General features: G+C 32.1%; 1 protein-coding gene across 1 annotated transcript; it reads right to left on the reverse strand.

Moving 5' to 3' along the window:
• Positions 1-1,434: 1,434 nt before the first annotated feature.
• Positions 1,435-2,612, reverse strand: LOC149479982 (uncharacterized). The gene is made up of 2 exons (XM_089707545.1): positions 2,416-2,612; positions 1,435-2,198 (listed from the first exon to the last, which is right to left on the reverse strand). The coding sequence occupies exons 1-2, from the start codon at positions 2,474-2,476 to the stop codon at positions 1,477-1,479; spliced, it is 783 nt and encodes a 260-aa protein (XP_089563671.1). The 5' UTR covers positions 2,477-2,612; the 3' UTR covers positions 1,435-1,476.
• Positions 2,613-21,818: the final 19,206 nt, after the last annotated feature.

The following is a 21,818-nucleotide window of genomic DNA, read 5'->3' on the forward strand; positions in this document are numbered from 1 at the left end:
CTGTTCATGGAATGCTCAGTTAAAATTCTTCTCCACTATTATTACAATCCATTTTTCAATATCCGTAACACATAAAAACTCTGCATAAACAGAAAACTGATCGTGGAAAATATGTTAATGATCCCTCATTATAATAAAGTTATATAGACGCATATAATAATCGTCGGCGTTATAGCGCTAATAGGAAACCCGGCCATATGTGGTAATAATTAATCAGACCACAATCTATGAGATACTGACAGTATATTGGCATGTGATGACATATTTAATAGTCCGGGATACATCGTCCATTTTTGCAAGTGATTACTATCAAGCTAATTTTTCGTGAGTAGCTTTATTTTGATGAGATGCCCAATAATTTCATGTACGAAACTCTCGATTGTGGTAGCTACCAGAGGAAACAAGGATAAAATATTTTGATTTGATGGTTCTCAAATATTAATTACCAACTGAATGTTTTTTTTTGTTCAATCTCAAGATAATTATCTAAATTATTCGAAAAAATATTTGTCCTACAAAATCTATGGTTTGATCAAAGAGTCCCCCTTTCCAATGTGTATCGATAACGAAGTCATCATAAATGATTACTAACCAGCTGATTTTTTTATTTTCACTTATTTAATACTTGTATAATTCAACAGACATATTGTCCTACAAATTGCGTAATAAATATTTGAGAACCGACAAATCAAAAATTTTTATCCTTGTTACCTCTGTAAGCTACCACAATCGAGAGTTTCGTACATACAATTATTGGGCATCTCATCAAAATAAAGCTACTCACGAAAAATTAGCTTGATAGTAATCACTTGCAAAAATGGGCGATGTATCCCGGACTATAAACATTTTGCTGAAAGGAAACTTCGAAATTATAGAGCTATAATTTCGAAGTTTCCCTTCATATCATTTCGTTTCATAATTAAAATTTACAGAAGTTCCACGACAATGGTCTTATAGTTTTTAAGCGTTGTATTAGTACCTTAGAATAATTTTATTATAGTACAAGCGGTTCGCCCCGGCTTCGCCCGTGGTACATGTTTACGTTTTCGCTACATAAGAACCATCCTCGTACTTCAAGGAATATAATAAAAAAAGAATTATCGAAATCGGTTCAGCCGTTCTCGAGTTATGCGCTTACCAACACATTTTGCGATTCATTTTTATATATAAGACTAGCGGTCCGCCCCGGCTTCGCCCGTGGTACATATTTACGTTTTCTCTACATAAGAACCATCCTCGTACTTCAAGGAATATAATAAAAAAAGAATTATCGAAATCGGTTCAGCCGTTCTCGAGTTATGCGCTTACCAACACATTTTGCGATTCATTTTTATATATAAGAAGATAATTAATAAACAATTCAATATAATCAAACTTGTTTATAAATGAATCATTTTATTACAAAACGTTCTACAAAAGTTGAGCATTAAAGCATTAAAACACGTAAAGATAAATACAATATATCTCGTAAATCGTTCAATACATTTCTTCGAGGGAAGTCATGAAATTTTCCGGAACCTGTGAATTATCCACATGTCGTTTTCTAAACACTGATGTAATCAATGTCGCTTTCTCAGTGGGCACATTCGTTTCCTTTTTTCCTTGTACCTTTTTATTTTTCTTGTTTGTTTTTCTTTTCGTAGCCGTCAGAATTAAATCAGCTTCGGGCGATTCGCAGGGCAAAGATTGTTGTACGCTGTACACTTGGCACGTCGTTGAAGAAAAACTTTTTGTAACGTTCTGTTGATCTGCTATTAATTGATTACTCGTCTCTTTCACTTTCAACGCGTAGATTTCCCCGTTTTCATTGTATTTGATTACTGATACGGATTTATTTCGTTTAGGCTTCGACTTTTTAGGTTTCTTTTCAATTTTAGGCACATTATCGAATTTCACACTACGTCTCTCCCGTATAATGTTTTCTTGATTCGTATAGGTGTTGTCTTGGAAGCGATCGGTATTCATTTGGGTGTTAACAACGTGATTATGTATTTTATGTGCGTTCACTGCTCTTTCCATACAAGTGGCACAGTTGCGGCACGACGGGTCTATGAACACGGTCTGCAGGTCACTGGATTTCATCGTATTAGCTTGCGTGTTTACATTTAACATTATATTTTTCCCAACCTGTGGCCTCTTTTTAATAATCATGGAATTGTTGTTAGTCGTTTCATAGGCAAATCCTATACGGTTCTTTCCTGTGAGCGGAAAAAAATATTAAATAACATTTAGAAATAATGTTGCAAACATTTCAAACGAATGTTATGCTTTTCTAGAGCACTTTGATACAAAAGTTTATATGAAAGTAACATAACTATGCTAACGAGGTAAGTGTGGAGTGTTGAGAAATTTTAATTAAGTATTTCAAGGATTCAAACTAAAAAGGTAAAAGTAAATCAAAGCGAAGCGCCTCACCTAACGCTTGTGGCACGAGTGTAAGTAGCGCATACAACAATAGCGGACTCATTAGTTCCATTTGCTCAGTTCTCACTCAGAAGGTGTCTCCTCTGTACCTGACAATCTTCTTACACTAACAAGCTTCGTTACAGCGAACCCGAGTTTAACAAAACGCACACTTCGTTGCTCACGTCGAGTGCCTTCAAGGTTTACAAATGTTCTTATCTCATGTTCGTCCTATTAACGAACAATTAACTCGTCAACTGCAGCGACTGTGATAGAAATCGAATGATTCGCTTCTCTGTAATGCGACCGCTGAAATTAAATCACGTTTCAGTGGAGCGCTTAAAGACTGTCGTCCAGAAGTCGAGACGGGGCTTATATCAGCGCAACTATATAAGCAATTTGTTCGGATGTACACCAATATTTACTCGGTTTACGTGGGGCGGCTGTTCGACAATCGAATGTTTGATTTCCTCCAGTCTCGGCTGGGAGCTATTGTTAACGTGTTTATATGTTTATGTTAGGTTACCGATAACTGGACAGTTGCATCCGTGCGATACTATGTCACAATAGACTGACGTACTTGCAATTGCTTTGTTATACTAGGATTACTCTTGTAAGTGTTCACACTCCATAAATTTGATATAACTGCTTTGGAAATACAATAAGATGGCAAAACCTGCAGTTAAACAATATAAGTGTACCTTCATTGTTTAACTGCGCTGAAATATCTGTATTATGGTATCTTATAGCTATTTGGATGAAAGGTAAGTAAAGTGCTTACCTACTTAGTATAGAAAGTAGATAACTGATTAATATACTTAAATATACATATAATATCTATTTGTAAATAATATATCAATATCTATCGGCTGAATATCATTAGACTGCCTTACCTTGCATTATCAAATAACTTTCAAAAAACATATTTCGCCGTTTACATATTATTTCTTTCCATATAATTTTCATTTCTTTATTCTTAGTAGAAAATGCATATTAGCAATTTTTGCAATATTCTTTTGCGTGAATTAAGTATGAGATTTATTTATTTATTTATTTATATGAGATAAATGATTCATACCTATTTGAATATGTACAAATAGTAAATATAATAAGATAGATTTTCATATTTTAGTTTTATAGAATTCAAATGCTTTACACAGGTGGCCGGTTGGTCAAGCGTCGCCCCGGAAAGGCAGAAGACTTGAGTTCGAATCCCACCTTGTAATCGAATTTCTTTTATTCTTTAAAAAATATGATGAAAATAAAATTTAAAGAAAAGAATAAAAATAAATTAAGCAAGCAATTAAAAAGTTCCAACAACCATAGTCACCAAATAACATTTAATAAACAAACAGATCGCATAATGAAATAATTTTCTCGAAATACTCTGGAGAATTTAGGGCCGATTTTTCAATGCTTAGATAAAACTTATCCGTCCAATATAGTATTAGGGCGCTTGTGCACTACAAGGAATTTTACTGTCCGGCATTCCGATTTTTTACGGTCCGGTATGGCACGCCATTAATCTAAATGCTAGCTTGTCCACTATACGACATTCACTTTTCCCTATTCCGGATGGTTTTTTGTGTTTATGAGTCGCTGTACATATAATTGTTTTCGAATGCCCACTTGCTTGGATTTTACTCTTTTTACAGCATATGCCAATTGAAAGCAAGCTCTTGTTTTACTTCCTTTTAGCTGGCAATGTGATTTGAAAAGTCGGTATTGTTATTTTTATATACATTGACCTATAATTATTATCTAAGTAAGTGTTGGTAAGTTAAAGTTCAAGTGGGAATAGCTTTAGCTCCTCGTCACCGATTAAAATAAATAAGTGAAACACGCATTTTAAATCTCTTACGGAACTTTACTTTTTATAGAATAATATATCTTACGAAGTAATATAATATTTCATCTTCTATATTTTTTACTCGTTTCTTGTAAAATGCAAAAAAAATATGATAGCATTCTACCGCCAAACTTCCTTGAACTGTACCGCACTGATCCGAGTAAAGACGGACAGGTGCACAAGCCAATTCATCGGATTTTTCATGCCAAACCGGACCGTAAAAAATCGGAATGCCGGACAGTAAAATTCATTGTAGTGCACAAGCGCCCTTACACGATAATATTAAAATTTCACGTAAACTGTCAAATACGGGCAATTAGAATACGTTTTTAAAATGGTAGTTTTATACATTATTCGACGAATAAGTTTTATCCAAGCGTTGAAAAATCGGCCCTTAAACATACAATTTTTCCACAAACACACATATAGTAAAACAATAAAAAGGCTCGCTCCTGTCGTGGGTTTACTCATTACTCATGAAAGGATGTGACTTTTATGACGCAATGGACCGTTTTACATTATTTGTAGGTACAGCAATTCGTTCGAGATATTATTGTAACATTTAGGAGAGATTTTCTTTTTACTCAGGTGTGTACGTGAAATAAGGCCTTTCGTATTATGTGATTGTTTCCAGTTTTGTATATTTTGTATGTAGAAATAACGTACAAATAGAATGTCTAAGAAATAATTGTGTTTCGTAGACAATATTGTGTTTTAACTGTGACTGTATACTTTTGAGTCATGTTTGATTCAGTTTACGTATTATATGTATGTGTGTGTATGATTTTTTTAATTGCACCCGGTTTTTGCATGTCATTATTATAACATCATCCTTTAGTTACATTTAATGTGTTGCAAAACCAGTAAAAATGTTTTATAATTCAATAATATTTTATTTATTACAATTTACATGGATAGTCGTTTTATTTATTTGTATACTTTATTGTACGTACATAACAGGACAAAGAAACTTAATCAATAATTTGATACTATAATGTACGGTTATATGGTGGATAGTCTATGATTATATCTAAAGGAGTCAAATCTTGGAATAAATTTAATCCAAGTTATTAGTCAATAATAGTTAATATACTTGGTAGAGTCACTTTAACAAGATTTATAATATAATTTCATACATAATACATTCAAATAAAAGATAACCTGCGTCCTAAGAAGGGTGAAGATGTGAAAAAACGTATGTTAAGACTTCGCCAATTTAGAAATGATGTCAATAAAATATCAAAATAAGTCAATTAAATATCAAAATAAGTCAATTTAATACACAATTCCCAGGATTTGATATAAACCAACGACGTCATAATATAAACTGAATTATTTCCAAAAATATTAAGTGAGAAAGCTGAGCCTGAAATAGAAAAGTGTCATTGATTATCCTGACCTTTCGAGTCTAGTAGATTATATCTAGACTAATATCTATAATAATAATAGATAATATTCGTGAAGAGAAAATCGTTCAGTTATCGTGATTACTTCAATTCCATTAATATAAACAAATGATTTATCCTTCAAGAAATATTATGAACACGTGTAACATAAACATTTTTGTAATTTAGTACCTATTGATAATGATAATAATAATGTAGTAATTGTGTTTATTAATATAATTAATATTCAGGTGATATACGTGATTTTACCATTGTGCTAGGTAAAAAGTCTCTTTATCAATTGGAGTTTAAATTAATGAAAAACCTGAAATCTACATCTATTATGATGTTCTACAATACTCCGGCACCTAGTTACCTGAAATAAAATAAAAAATCTACCATATTTAGTACTATAGAAAGAAAATTTTAATCTATCTATCTAATATCTAATATCTAATATTCTAATATATATTATTGATGGAGATGTATGGATGTATGGATGTTTGTTACTCTTTCACGTAAAAACTACTGAACCGATTACAATGAAATTTAGCACACATATAGAGGGTAACTTGGATTAACACATAGGATAGTTTTTATCCCGGAAATCCCACGGGAACGGGAACTATGCGGGTTTTCCTTTGCAAACGCGGGCGAAGCCGCGGGCGGATATCTAGTAAATATATATAGTATATACCTATGCCATTAAATTATGCATACGTTTCACACTTTCAGATAAAAATGTAACGTAGCTTAAATGAAATGAATTTCCCCAGGCCAAACTAACGTCCCCGCGGTACAAACTCATTTTGCTTATCAATGTTCATGCGTACACGTTATCTTCTCGTATATTCTTTAAAAGTATTATTTTTTTATTGCATCCTGTAAAACAATGTATTAAAGTCGTTTTTGTTATTTTTTGTACTTTGGCGTTTGAGAGCGACGCTTTGTTTTGTAAGTTAATTTTATATGTTCAAAATTTAAAAAATACGTGATATTATGATAATAAACACGCGTTATTGATAAGTATTTACTTATAATAGGTAAGAGATGAAATTGAAGTTGTTTATTTGGACTGCAATTCATTTTTTCTTATTACAATAATTACATATTTATTTCAAAAATGTAATGAAGTTTAATTCTAGTAGAGCATTTTCTATATGAACAAAAGGATCGTAAAAAATTAATTATATTGTAAAGTATTAATAAGACGCTGAAGTCGAGATAAGGTGAATACAAATAGGTATGATTTTAATAATATTCGGTACGTAATTGGACATATATTACGCGGGAGGAACCGTAGCGGGCGTATAATAGCCGTTTGATGCTAATTCTATTGGCAATACGAAAGTTTAACAGTCTCATAGACATCCAAACAGAACAAGTAATAACAACTAGACTCTAACCGCACCATTATGGAGAAGTTCCCGGTGATATAATTGGATAATATTAACTTTTGGCTAAATAAGCGGAGCCAGACGGTAAACGTGGGTTTTATATTGAATTACCTTTACTTATATTTTAATTTTTTACTGTGGTTTAATATTAGTCTATTCTTGAACAGTGATTATTATACCTCATTATCAGAAAACTGTAACTATTTGCTTCCATTGCGTTTCAATGTTCTGATTATAAGATTATGCATAAAATTCAAGGTACCTACCTCAATAAAACTGATAGTGGACCTGATAATAATTTATAATAAAAAATGTGTCTCTTATAAGGTTGATCACCTTTTAACTTCTTAATTAGAAAGAAAATTAACCAGTGAAACAGATGTAACGATGCACACGGTAATTCACTTACATCACAAATAGCTGCGACCCTGAACAACGTTGCATAGCTATTCGAATAGGTGCTCAGTTAGAAGTTTTATCTTTTTCGACATAATATGTCACGACTGTTTTGCCTGAAGGAATCCGTATTATGTTCATCCACGTATTTTGGGATTTTGGCCAAATTTTCATAATTCAGAAATTCTTCATCTGTTACTTATGCTTATGAAAACGGACGTAATAGTATAATTAGTGTTATCCCTCCCAGAAATAGTATTTTGGAATATGTCCCATTTTAATACAGAATTAAATGCTGGACCTATTTACATAAAAAAGTTAAAACAACGGTAATTACGTTTCATTATAATTGAGGATACCTATTTGTATAAGCCACATTGTTTAAATGGATTAATTAATATTGGTTTTTGATCAGATACGAATAAAATGTTCTATGATGTGTGAATATTAATTTTGAGCTAATATAATTAATTTAAATACTGATGTAATTAAATATTCTCCGTATTTTTATTTATACTTATATTAGGGTTATAAAGGATAAGTGACGTATTTCATCCTCAATTAATCAAATGTATACGATATTATGAATAAAACAAATTAATATGAAAAATGCACCCTCGCATTATATCGTACATGTTTTGCAGTAGTATTAATAGTTTATATAGCCACTATATTTAGCTTTCTCACACTTATAGCTATATAAACGCGTGTAAATAGGATGGTGCTACAATATTACTAGCGTTGGTAATTCAATTTGCTTTGATATGCTGTAAAGTGACAAAGCAGTTCATACCACCATATGTGTATTTCGTAACAACTCCGTTAAATGTTAAGCCTAAAAGTTATATTCAATACTAAAGGGAAATATACCTACTTCAAATTAAGAACCAACCTCGTTTACGATGAATCAGTAAAAATTCATTCCTCTGCTACATTATTTTTATAAACTCTTCTAGCGAACAAGCTTAAAGCTTACATTTATGAATCTCTACAGTTCACTCGATATCAACATAAAATGCAAATGGAACGCCACAAAGCATTGGATTTGTCCGTGTATCTTGTTCAGTAATGCACTAGCGTATCCCAAATAAGATAAAAGGAGTACAAATTGATAAGGAGCTTAGCATGCATTCTCGAGGATACCTATAAATTCTTTTCTCATTTTATCGGGCGGCGTGAGGTCATTTGTTTGTCTTACAGTGAAGTACGTGGCTCTGGGCCGCCATTTATATAGACGCAGCCCGCTCTTGACGGGAAATCAGCGCGTTTTCAATGCATTTTTAAAGCGAACCAAAACGAAGCAAAACGTATTACTTATGCCTTTAAAAAGGTTCTTTATGAATATTTTAACGCACGCTCTATGTACTATTTACGTTAAATTATGGGATTATGAATAAATCCTTTGTTTTAAATGTGAATTATGGAAGCGTTGTTGAATGTTAAATCTTGAAAATTACATTTCATTGAATTAATACAAAATATACGCGTACTCGTAGCGATTAGTATAAAATTCAGTTGAAATATATTTACCAGTACTCTATATTGTAGGAATTAAATTTTATGTATCTTTTATTTGTTAAAATTTTGAACCACTGCATTATGTATTTGAATTAATTTACATTTTCAAACAAGTAATTATACTTATTTTGAAATAAATGGGTAGAGAGTTTATAAAATTGTTATTTCAAGAGAAATAGTGAAAAATGTATCTATGAATTACAACATTTCATTCATTGATTTCACAAAAGTCACGAAATAAAAATGAGCATATACTGTTAGATTTATAAGACAGAATATTATTTTCTTGCCCATCACATAAACTGTTTCTTTCCTTATGAAGCTGAATTGTATTGTGTATTTTTCTTACGACGTACGCGATCAGTTGGCAAAAGTGGTGATGGTTTGATGAATGGCCTTAACTGTACCGGCTAAGCTGTGGACAGAGCTGGATTTTAGTTACAATTTCCTTTTAAAATAGTGTAGGTACCTATTATATTCATGTTAAACACATGAATATAATTTTTAATATTATAAATATATGTGGATCTAAGGAAGTAAGTGGAAAATATTCTATTCTAAACGCAACTGCCTAACTAACATAGCCAAAAAGACATAAATATTTTCACATTTAGTATAAATTTTTCCGCACTCCTAAATGATTTCTATATCAGGTTTAAATTTCGGAAAAATGTTCATAATTTGCCTGTGTAACACCAAATTTTATATTAATATCGCAATAGTTACTATATATTATATAACATAAGCGCGGTTATCTGTTCGTCATAAAATTTCCGCCTAATCTATAATGGACCGCTATTTAATAACAAAGTCAAAGCAATACATTTTCCTTCGCCGAATCCATCCCTGTTTTCGCAACCCGCCGGCATCTGCATCCATCATAGCCGGCTCCTATCCACTCGTTTAATATTTCACTTCGATACGAGATGAAGTAACGACTATTTACTCTACATTTTATAAAAAATTGATTGCCGGAACTCACTGCTTCTTATCGAATTTTTTGCTACGCTGTTCTTTATTAATTTTGAACGTTTTCATCATTCGTACTTCGCGCGAATTATTTAAAATATGTAAATACAAATTCAGTGTAAATATTTACTTTGAGCTTTTTGTGTACGTCTAAATTAACGATTGAGAGCTATTTTAAGAGATCAAAGGTTATATTTATTTAGGTGTGGGTATTTTGGTGAAATTGTATAAAATTTGACGAAATAAGTTATAATTACAGTGCTGTTGTTATAGGTTACAGTTATCCATTGTCGTTAATGGAGTTTCCTCCGTCACGCTGAAACTGGGAGCATTTGAAACTGGAGCCATGATGTGAATGGCTCTTTTGACGCAAAAGCAACTGTAGGTCATGTTTCCTGCAACCTTTGAAAAATCAAAAACCAACAAGAACACGAATACGAGAATTTTTGAGCAATTTTTTGAGGCTACAGCACTAAAAGTATTCAACGTAATCGATGAAGATAAATAGACGTAACTAAAATCAATATGTTTACTTCATCTTATATAAATAACTGCTACAATTTTTTGTAGAGTCACAACTGAAACCGTAGTTCATTGTATATTTCCAGATTTAGAACTTGAAAGTTTATAAACCAAACAAAAAACTGAAGGGAAACAATAAAAATACGAACTAATTACTACAAAAGTTCTCAGTTATTTTATTGAATGTAAACAGATTAAATAAACGTCAACAGTAATTACGTTTTCGGTAATAGAGAAAGTTTTATAAAGTCCGTATTAAAAGTTGTAGTAAAAACAAAGCTTAGCGCTTGCGTTCTTATTTTTAATAAACCTAGATATCCTGCACAAGGCGGTGCTTACGTCTCATTAAAAACTAGGTCAATAGAGACTTTAACAATCCTATTTTCAAAGAGTTCATGCAGCACCTCAGTTATTAACACCTGCTCTATATACATAGGCTTGTAAAACTATTTACAATAGCATATTATACAAATGCTTTGGAAGAAATAAAGAAATTATGTTTTCAAGAAATAAACATAATATATTGATATGGCACTGTTTTTATTTTAAGTTATATTTAAGAAACAGTTTTCTCAAAATCTGGTGGAAATTTAAAAATAAAGCTTTTAGTTCTCCATCATTCCTTATTCTCCGTACTCATAGAAATCGCTGGATTTTTGCTTCGTACAATAAAAAAGCAAGACTCTACTTCTTATCTTAGAGCATAAATCCGTAATAATTGAAAAACAATATCCCTTCTATCCAATGATAATTAATATGAAAGCGACTTATTTCTCTATACAAAAAGTGCATTCGTGAATTGCAATACAAATTCGGGCCATCAGTTCACTAAGTATGCTGTCTGATGGAATGCTGGTAATATTCATTGAGATATACATATGGAGACGACACCGCCTACATCACTTATGTTCCGCTCAACATACGCCATATGGCGTAACTGCACGCTCATTTTTTATTTGTTTTAAAGTGAAACGCATCAAATATGCCTTTGTGTGTGTTACGATATTGCACAAATAATACAAATAATACGGAAAAGTGCAAAGGAATAACTTTCATCGGTAAATACCTAACTAGATAATAATTTTTAAAACTTTGAGCAAAAAAATGGCGCACAGATTTTGTTCGTGGTGTCTCCTCCATACGTAGTAATATTATCTCAATGGTAATATTTGACATTTTCATTTCGGAATACGTCGCGGCTGTAGGTACAGTTGTATGTAAAATCATATTATAATCAACGAGGGGTTGTACAAATTGAAATATGATTACATTTGTTTTCCATTTACGGACAAATAGGAAAACCAGAAATACAAAAGTGGACATTTTTGGATCCTAATTTTATATCTATTGAATAAACTTTTTAAATTGTTGTTATACCTAAATGTTTACATTTTTCAATATGTTCTTCTCATCCTAGATACCAGGTATAAATTGTTATATGGGTATTATGTGTAAAGGGATTGGAAGTCAAGAATATTTCGATACGAATATACCCAAGCTCGTTCAGAGCTATTACAGCCTTACAGAGGATCGACTTAAGCCACTATGGTAGCGTATAGACACCATAATACCTAGAATGAAGTGAAGATCTACATCAAGCAATCAAAGGACTTCCCTCACAAGATTTTAAAAAGACGTAGCGTAGAATATTTTTGAGTTTGATAATTATAATTATTATAAGATCATTTCATTCTACAGATTTATATTCTGATATTAACGGTGTCTTTGATTACTGGATTGTGATAAAATATTTGTAGACATTGACTTAGAATCAAGGATTAGGTCCTGTTTGATTATTTACTCTACAAAGATACATTATATTATTTACATACCTACTAACAGTACAGTACTGTTATAGGTCAGGCTATTTCTTTTGTCAATTTTACAATGAGGTTAACCTCGCAAAATAGGCCTTACATTGTGACCCAATTAATATCGCAGCATTTTCGCTTCTCACCTCGCTATACAACAATAAGTGTAAGTTAGTGCGAAATAATCAATGACCTGATTATTTCCACACGTGTCTCTATTCTTCACAAAGGCCTACGCTATTGAATAACCTTCATGTGAAACCAAAGTAACTAATCCGATATGCCACATAAATAAATGTTTTTGTTCGTCTTTGTATGATACTGTGAAATATGTATGTTGATCACGTTTACTGGAAAGAGCGATTTATCACGGATTGTACAAATCAGGGAAGTTATTTTACGTTCAATTCAACAATATCTATTGAAGGTGTATTATTGAGAACGCTAAACAAGCTTTATAAAAATAATAATGTTCTGACTGGTTGTAATTAGTTCGTAGTATTAATTCAATCAATAAATAGTTTTATTTTAAAAGGTTCGTTTTTTTTTATTCTATATTATTTAATTTTTTAAACTATCTATCTGCCTTAATAGTATATGGATCGGCAATATATTGTGACATAGACTACCAACCCGCAATTGGTCTTTTGTCTATTTATAGTTGACCTGTAAATCTTTGACTCTCCATGCTAGGGAGAATTAATGAAAAGTTGAGTTTTTAATTAATGCCTTGGATGGTTTCGATTGAACCATATTCCCGGAACAAATATTATAATCAAATATTTGGAGAAATGCATTTAGTAATAATTGTCAATAGTATTTTAAATTATATCGGGAATGTTTTAAGTAAATATGACATTTTAAGATGATGACTTACCACAAAAGACGTACAGCTGCGTACGTTTACTTTACCCATTCTCTCGCGCAGCCTATAAAGGAATTCCCATCCTTATTGCCATAGCAATGCCGCAGGATTGGAACTGGACAAACATTAGCAGGTGTGAACTTGACACGCTTTCAGAACATTCGTAAAAATGGACCGGATTATCCCAAACGCTCACTCACAGTTGAGTGCCACGTTATTATTCCTACAGATTATACTCCCAATGTAATTTTTCAGATCGTTATACAAATATGAAACAAACACGCCGGTTTTAACATGTTTATTTGAGACAGGCGTTTTTTTGGTCATGTTGGCAGCTTTGATGGCTAATCGTTTACATGTGTATTTTTTTAATCCTAAATCCGATGTTGTTTATTACATTTCGATGTTCCATTTTCATAGAATTTAGAATTCGGATTTTCAATTATAATTTCACGAATGATGAAATATGTCATATATTTCATTAGTATGATTTCTATTGAAAAAAGAAATATTTTAATCGTTAATAATTATTTTCATACTCTCATAACATTCAAAAGATATTTATTAATCATGGATTTAGGGTAATATTATGACTAATTATATTACTATTAGAAACATTTTCCGTTTTAAAGTTTATGCTAACGTACTAACCTGAATTACTAACTCCAGTTGAAATATTGTACTACGCTCACAATTCAAACACTAAATTAAAGGCTCACCAATTTCCAAATATATTGGTAAATAGAAGTTTAAAATTGTTATGGAAATATTTAGGTAGCTATTCCGTTCAAAGACTACTATGTATATACAATTCCGTTTCTGTCTAAATGTGCATAAAAGCTTAAATTTAAACCATGATGATACAGCATAAGCATATTTGTTATTTATTATCTATCTTCATTGTTCAATAAAAAAGCGATACAAAGCAATCTAGGCTCTTCATAAAGCATTATAAGCCATCGGCTGTCGAGTTATAAAACGTTAATCGACTTTCATTGTCTTATCTTTATAACTTCGCCTTCAGCTTAACATTTTCTTGCACGCACAAAGTTACGGCTGCTTTAATAGCGAAGTTTTGATGAAATTAGTAAGTGATAGAAATGTCGCAGGCAGTTTGGTGAACCCTTCGAACATTCCAAATTGATTTGTTGTGGTTCGGACCCGAAACATTTACGTACATAGTTTTATTCTTGTTTACAATTTGCTTTTCTATTGTACCGTGTGCGTGTATTATTATGATTTAGCTAAGGCTAGAATCTTTCTTACTACCAAAGTAGAAGAAACTAAATTCTAAGCTGTAGATCATATTATTTGCAATGTGGAGATTTATCGGAAATATTTTTTTTTAAATAATTATCAAAATTTTAGTTATGTAGATCAGATTATTATCTGTAAATTAAAAATTTATTGGTGAGGTATTATCCTTTCATATTTTAAGGGATAATAAATCTATTGAAAAACTTTCGGTGTTAGATAGCCCATTTATCGAGAAAGGTTATAGGCTATATTTATTCACGCTACGGGCAACAGGAGTGGAGCCACGGGGGTGAAACCGCGCTAGTCACCAATAAATTTTATGCATATTTGAAGACCTAGCTTAAATACATGTCAGAAGACTAGACCCAGACGCCTAATTATCTATGCACTATTCCAATTCAATATTCGTCTTTAGTTCACTGTTTACTGAAAATGACACGTATTATCATGTAAATTACATAAAGATACATACTAACACGAAATAATCATGATTCGCAATTTTGCATAATATCATCGTGACAGGCGATCGTTCGAGATAGAACTAAAGTGGATACTAAGGTACAATTAAAATCCCATAACTGCGATTATAAGGATTTAACGTAGCGTAAAATCAGTTTGTCTATACTGACAGTCCTACACAAAATAATTGAGCAGTTATGTTAATGAGGAGCAAGCTGAACTGACGCCAAAACGTTGTCCGCGCAGCTTTATGCAAATCGTGCGGCGCGCTGTGTCGCTCGCTGTAAATCCCATCCACGCTGATTTCGTGTTTATTCTCCTTATTAATGCTAGTTAATTTTTAATGACATTACCTTTTATTGGACCTGTTTTATGCTGTTCGTTTAATGTACAGGCGTTTTAGAGATAACTAGTCAAATTGGAATTTAATTATAGATTGTCTAATCTAAAAATGAACGCCCCTCCACTGTGTTTACGCTCACATTCAAAGTACGTGTATAGACGCAATACACACAAATTGGTCTGCCTCATTGGTCGTTCAGTCCTCCAGTCCCGTCCATGCCCGAACGACAGGACCAGTTGGCCAACTAGTGCATAAATGACGCGATGCACGACAGAACGGACGTGTCATTCCGTACATAGCGCGCTCTCCCCGCCATACAATGCTAGGCACCTGAACTGATCGCCCGATTAGTTGACAAATCAGTGCGCGAGTGTCAAAGTTTGCAGTAGAATTGACGCGCGCACACATATAAAGTGGTTCAATTATTATTTGTCCTCACACATTGAAACAATTAAGTTTAGTGGAGGGGCGTTCATTTTTAGATTAGACAATCTCTACCTACATATTTGTTATTTTTGTAACTTGCATATGATTAGGTTATTTTAGAATTAATTCATTACGTCTATAGGTACTTAATGAATTAGTTCTATTTAACTGATTTGAAAAAAATGTACATTTCTGAGTTTATTTATAACTTACATACATAGAAAATCTCTACCTCTCTCTTACCTACATTACTATAATACTTAATGCTATAAACACATAAATTAAAAGATATTATATTACATAAATGATTATAGTAACCACAGATCGAATCCACATCCAGAATTCATTCCGTTGACTCGTATATCGCTAATGACGTTAATTGAGAATTATAATTTCCAAAGCAAAAGCTGGCTCCAATATGACGACGGTTTTAATCCAATATTTAGTACAATAAATACACGTCTATAAACATACTAGAGATTCCAATTACGTCCATCAACTGTATCATTGGGGAGGCATTGTCCTGATGAAAGAGGCTAAATTGAGACATTGTGTAACCAAACCGTGTTTGTTGAGAAAACACCTACTTTGCACACAATAACGCTTACACTGAGGAAGCAATTTTCATAATGTGGCCTTAACCACGAGACTGATATAACGTGTACCGAAGAAGTCGTTCGACGCTGATTTAAAAGCTCTTACCAGCTTCTGGTTAATAGCATAAATTTAAAAATCGATCATTACGAAATTTCGTTTATAAAAACTGAACAGGTAAAATATGTATATCAAAGGTGGAAGGTGGTGTTGTAGCTTTACAATTTTTTTTCCGAAAACAATTATTATTTGAATTCTTTTCGAGAAATGCGTTCACTCACTGTGAACTATTATTGGATCCGTAGATTACTTACAGTTTTCTACAAAACCCCGTGAATGTTTTATCCTTTTTTGGTTTCTTTGAACTTTGAAGATATTTTATTCAAACAAAGTTTTTTTAGTATACTACATATAAAAATATAATATTAGATATATGGCAACCAATTATTATGACGGATTTCAAAAAGCACTCTACATGTACAAAATATTCCTTTCAAAGTTTTAAAACCATATGCGACACAAAAGCTTTTATTTCCGAAGTAATATCATTATTCAGATATGAAACTCGTTGCAATATTACGATGTATGAAGAGCACGTAGATTGCATTAACATAAAATTCGTCGCTGGCAGCGCTCCCGCGACATCACCGTAAGCGCTTAATTATTTTGTTTATCTTGCCGCCAAACTGCTTCGACTGTGGAGCTCAGCCAGTGATAATGTGCCAACCGCAACTGTACGCTTTTTTCCGCTTGAAATATGAGACCTTTATACTCTTGTCTTATCTCGCAACATGTGGTTGAGCTGGCATGATTCTGGTCATTCCTAGTGCCTAATGGAAGATAAATGCATACTTTAGCGGACAACTTATTGTAGATAGCAAAATAACATTTTTGCATTGTATTTATATTCCACTTTAACATTTTGTTTCAGTTCTTCAGTATAAAAGCAAAGCGACATATTATCTACTATTCATGATTATTTTTCGCTTCATTATTACCTCTAAAAAGCCCTTTAGCGAAAGCAATTTTGTAATAATTAAATCAATTTTTTCGCAGTTACGTAAAGTTAATAAGCGCTAAGTAGTTTGGACACAAAGTTACATCGCAAACTAAACAAAAAGTGTAAGTACCGCAAACTTGTTCCAAGAACGCTCTGCGCAATAAAGATAACTTTTTCCTCGAAAGTCTTTGTTCTAGGAGTCATATTAGACCCGAATATAAGTTGGAGCAGTTACTTTGAACATACTATTTAAGTAAGCTAAGCTCATTAAATTAGAGGTCAGATAGATAACAAAAACTCTTTGATCTAGTTCTTCCTGTCATGTTTATTATAACATCTGGATTAGAAGTAGTATAATACACCTCTATAAAAGAATTTTCTGTATCCCGGTCATGACTTTGAATATTTATGCAACATAAGTGAGAATAAATAGCAGAACTAAGAAATAGTAATAATTCTAGTATAAAAAAACTTGAATATCGTACAACGTAAACTTCTAGCATTGTAAATCGGAAAAACTTTTTTCATCACAACTTTAACGTTCATACCCCAATTTGGCAAGCTCTCATTGGTGTAAAACTGAACATTACTATACACAATATTTAAATAGTAAATGTTTGAACACAATACACACAGCCTAAAAAAAATCTTTAATAAAACTTAAATATATCTTATCAAACACCGCAGTTTTTAATTTCCTGTAGATAGTATAATTTAATTTAAGTATTTTTATTGGTTTGCTCTTCAAAGCAACTGCTTAATTTTCATCGGAATTACCCCAAGACTTTATTTCGAAATTTAACACAAACTTATGTATGTAATTCCAGTGTTTGACTTCTTTTAATTTTCATCTGGAGCATATTATTATGAAAGAAAAAATTCGCAACGTTAACATTTTAAGAATTTTTTTTCTAGGTATAGGTACCTAAGTAGTAGTAATTTCCTTGGGAAATTTGGTGAAAAATCAAAATATAGAAATGCCATATTTTAATTACTTCTATCGCCTCGACTCGAAATTGAATAATTTTTTCTTTGAATTATCTTCCTCAATTACGAAATAATGTTAAGGTTTGGTAACTCTTTTCTGATTCATTACATAATTTTATTTAGGCGTAACTCTATTGAATTTTTTAATTTTACTACGAATAAAATTCCTGTTAATACTTTCACATTATTGTCTGCCTCATTAAAAATTTCCGTGGAGGGAACTAAGACGAGGAATTCTTACTTAAATTTACGTCGTTGCTTGCTAAATTAAAATTGAATTAGAATAAAGAAAAGATCTACCACGGACTTTCTGAAAGGAATTATTTATTTAGGATAAGCGCTGTGGGTAAAACAATAAATTTTAAAAAATATGTATTTGAATCACCACTCCGATTATTATTTTATTCCATTTAAGTTCAAAATACACAATTCATAATGTAGTATGTGTATACGAAAGCGATGTAAAATGTTGACCCTTATATGTCTGAAGTACAAAGCGTGGCTAATGGAAGCGGCATATGTTTCCAAATTGAAATAAAATTATTTTTGCGTTGGAAATTGTACAAACGTTAGTGCAAAACAAACATGATATTAATATACTTGGAACATAATATACCTAAACGTAATCAAATAATTTCAGGATTTAAATGCTTTTAAAACCAACAAAAATCTGATCTTATCAGATGTTTGTTAGTTTTAATTTGGATGAATTTGGTTTGAAATCGAAATAAATAAATTATTAATAAACAATGACAAAACCATGATTAACTATTTTTGTTCTTATAAGCGTAATTATCTGCTGTCTGAAAAGGCAAGGTTATACAACAAACGTTTCTTGTTTACGAATTATGACCTATCTGAGAACATTAATATTATAAATTTTCTTTGTAATGTAAGCAGCAGAAATTTAATTAACTCGCACTTCAAAGACCGTTATGAGTGAATAAGCGCTCCAAAGGATTTCAAGTTTGGGCAAAAAGGAAAATAAAATTACACCCGACTTTACAATTTCATAAAGACATTCTATCGAAGATTATAATTTTAAATTATATCACTGGTATTTGATAACAAGAGGCAGGCAGGAGACAGGCTCTATAATAAGCTGAGATTGCAAGTTTGGAGGATACAGCCGTAATTTAATTGGCTTTTTATATGATATTGAGAGGAGTTAATGGAGCCTTTCAATGTTTGCTTCATATAACCCTTTTCATTGCCTCCAATTAGCACTGAATATCCGACATTTCCTACTCGTATTAAAATTTTCATTACCTATATGAATTTGAAAAAACATAACCTAGTGAATGAAATTTAATTTATCTTTTTATTAGATATTTCTTATTGACTGAAGTTATATAGGTTTAAGTAGCTATCGTGTTTGGTTGCACTTTTTATTGCAATTAGGTCAGGTCATAATTCTGAGATAACCTAACCTAACCCTGTTAGACATTCCGTGTTAAGTGCTAGCACGTACGTTCAATCAACAAGTGAAGAAATGGTTGCTCAACTAACCATTCGTCATGCTAACCTCATTTCCTATTATTCTATTGGAAAACTATATTGCCTTTGCGAATGCTTTTATGTATAGGAATCCGAATATATATTGATAATAGATAAAAGAGCAGCATGAAATTATGTAAAATGCCTCATAACGATATGTTTTATATATTCACGTTTGTTTATATCATGTATATAATATCTTTATTATTATTCCAACTAAGTAATCTATAAAATAACTGCCCGTTTTCTTAAGAATTTCTTTGCCATACCTAGTAATTGATTTTTGTGCAATTTTAATTAAACTTAATTTCTATAATCCTTACACATCAAGCCCAAAATTTCTCATTAAGGATAAAAATAAAATTGTTAATATCAGAAAAAGCGCACCGCATCTCAGGTTAATACCAAATTAAAGTGCACGTGTTGACTTTTACGATCCCTCGGGGCGGGGAAGCTCGAACCATTTCCCTTATCCGCTACCACCAAACGCTTCATTACTTCCAGACTGACGCCATCGCTATGTTATAACTATATTAAACGATGTTTTAATCGCATTAAATTTATGGGTAATCAATCTTTGAAAATAAGTATATGTACGGGGTGATATGTTTATGTTTTATACTTAAGAAATAGTTTATATCAGACATGTTATTTTAGTGTTATGTCACAGATTTTTTAATTCAAAGGACAAAGGTAGGTAGGTACGTACTTATAAAATATAACTTCACCATTCAATTGGCTGATACCCATACGGGTATCTATACTAATATTATAAAGAGGAAAAGTTTGTAAGTATGTATGTATGTATGTATGTATGGTTTTCACGCAAAAACTACTGGACCGATTTCAAAAATTCTTTCACCATTAGAAAGCTGCATCTTTACTGAGCAACATAGGCTATATTGCATTTTCAAAAAAATTAGAGATCCTTACCAAAAATGCATAATGTAACCCAAGGTGTAAAAAAATCCTCAATAAAACTTCTGTCATCGCGTGCGCTGCGGAATCTATTGAAGATAGAACAAAAAAATGTTCTACGGTATTATAGAATGGATCAATATCTACAAGAAAGTCCGCGATACCATGTGTCCATCTTCAGTAGTTATGTTACTACAACAACTTTTTTACGTTTTCAAAGTAAATAGAAGTGCCCACAGTAATCAAACCATGTTATCCATACACATATATTAATCCTTATCCCATTAAATGATGTTTTATTATAGACTGTTTCAATACCAGCAAAATACTTTTTAAATGAAAAGAATTGGATATTCCATTCAAAAGATATAACGAATTTTTAAAAGTGTCAATCTACAGAAAATAGTAGGTATACTGTTCGAGCAGGCCGTAGTGCGGGGGTCACGGAGGAATTCTACCAATATGCGTCTTGACGGAACACAGTGGGGTTTTGGTCGGTAGGAATCCGACATAACCCACGGCCCCTCCCCCGGAGGCCGTGGGTATCTATGAAAGATTTCCCCACTAAAACAAAAAAAAGGCCGTAGTGCGGGACGGGGTAAAGGTGATTTTCATGTGATTAAAAATTAAACCTATAGTCCGACCTATAGTAGACTTTTCACTGTAACGATATCGCTATCTATGCGGGTGAAACCGCAGGGCATTGCTAGTCATATATATATATCTCTATAAATGTGTACTCTCTTTGACTAATGATCAAAGAAAACAATAATCAAACAATACGATTACAATTTAACTATACTTGAGCAAGAATTATTTCGTTTTAACGTTATTTAATCCAAACTGAACACTGAATCAGCCAGGATTGTCGGAAACAGATAGAACTTGTAGAACATAATTTATCAAGGCAAACAACTAATCCCTCTCATTCATTACAAGAGGCTTAATAGATATACAGACAAATAAATCTGTCGCCACGCTGGACCAACCAACTTCATTGTTTTATTTCTTGTATTTAGGTATCGTCGCCGCTAATACTTTTGCAGTGGATTATCGATAAATCCGTCCGCGAAACTAGCCAAGCCTTAACGTTGTTGAAATTTGTTTATAGTAGCTTTCTATATTCAATATAATTCAATAGTATTTTTATTTATTTTAGGCTAATTTCGATGCATATTGAGAATATTGATATTTTAATGATTGAGCTGGGTATAAATAAAGT

The sequence above is a fragment of the Colias philodice genome, chromosome 19 (assembly GCF_061535455.1).
Source record: "Colias philodice isolate Cphi_HAF_F1 chromosome 19, ilColPhil1 Martin Lab GWU primary, whole genome shotgun sequence".
NCBI lineage: Eukaryota > Metazoa > Arthropoda > Insecta > Lepidoptera > Pieridae > Colias > Colias philodice.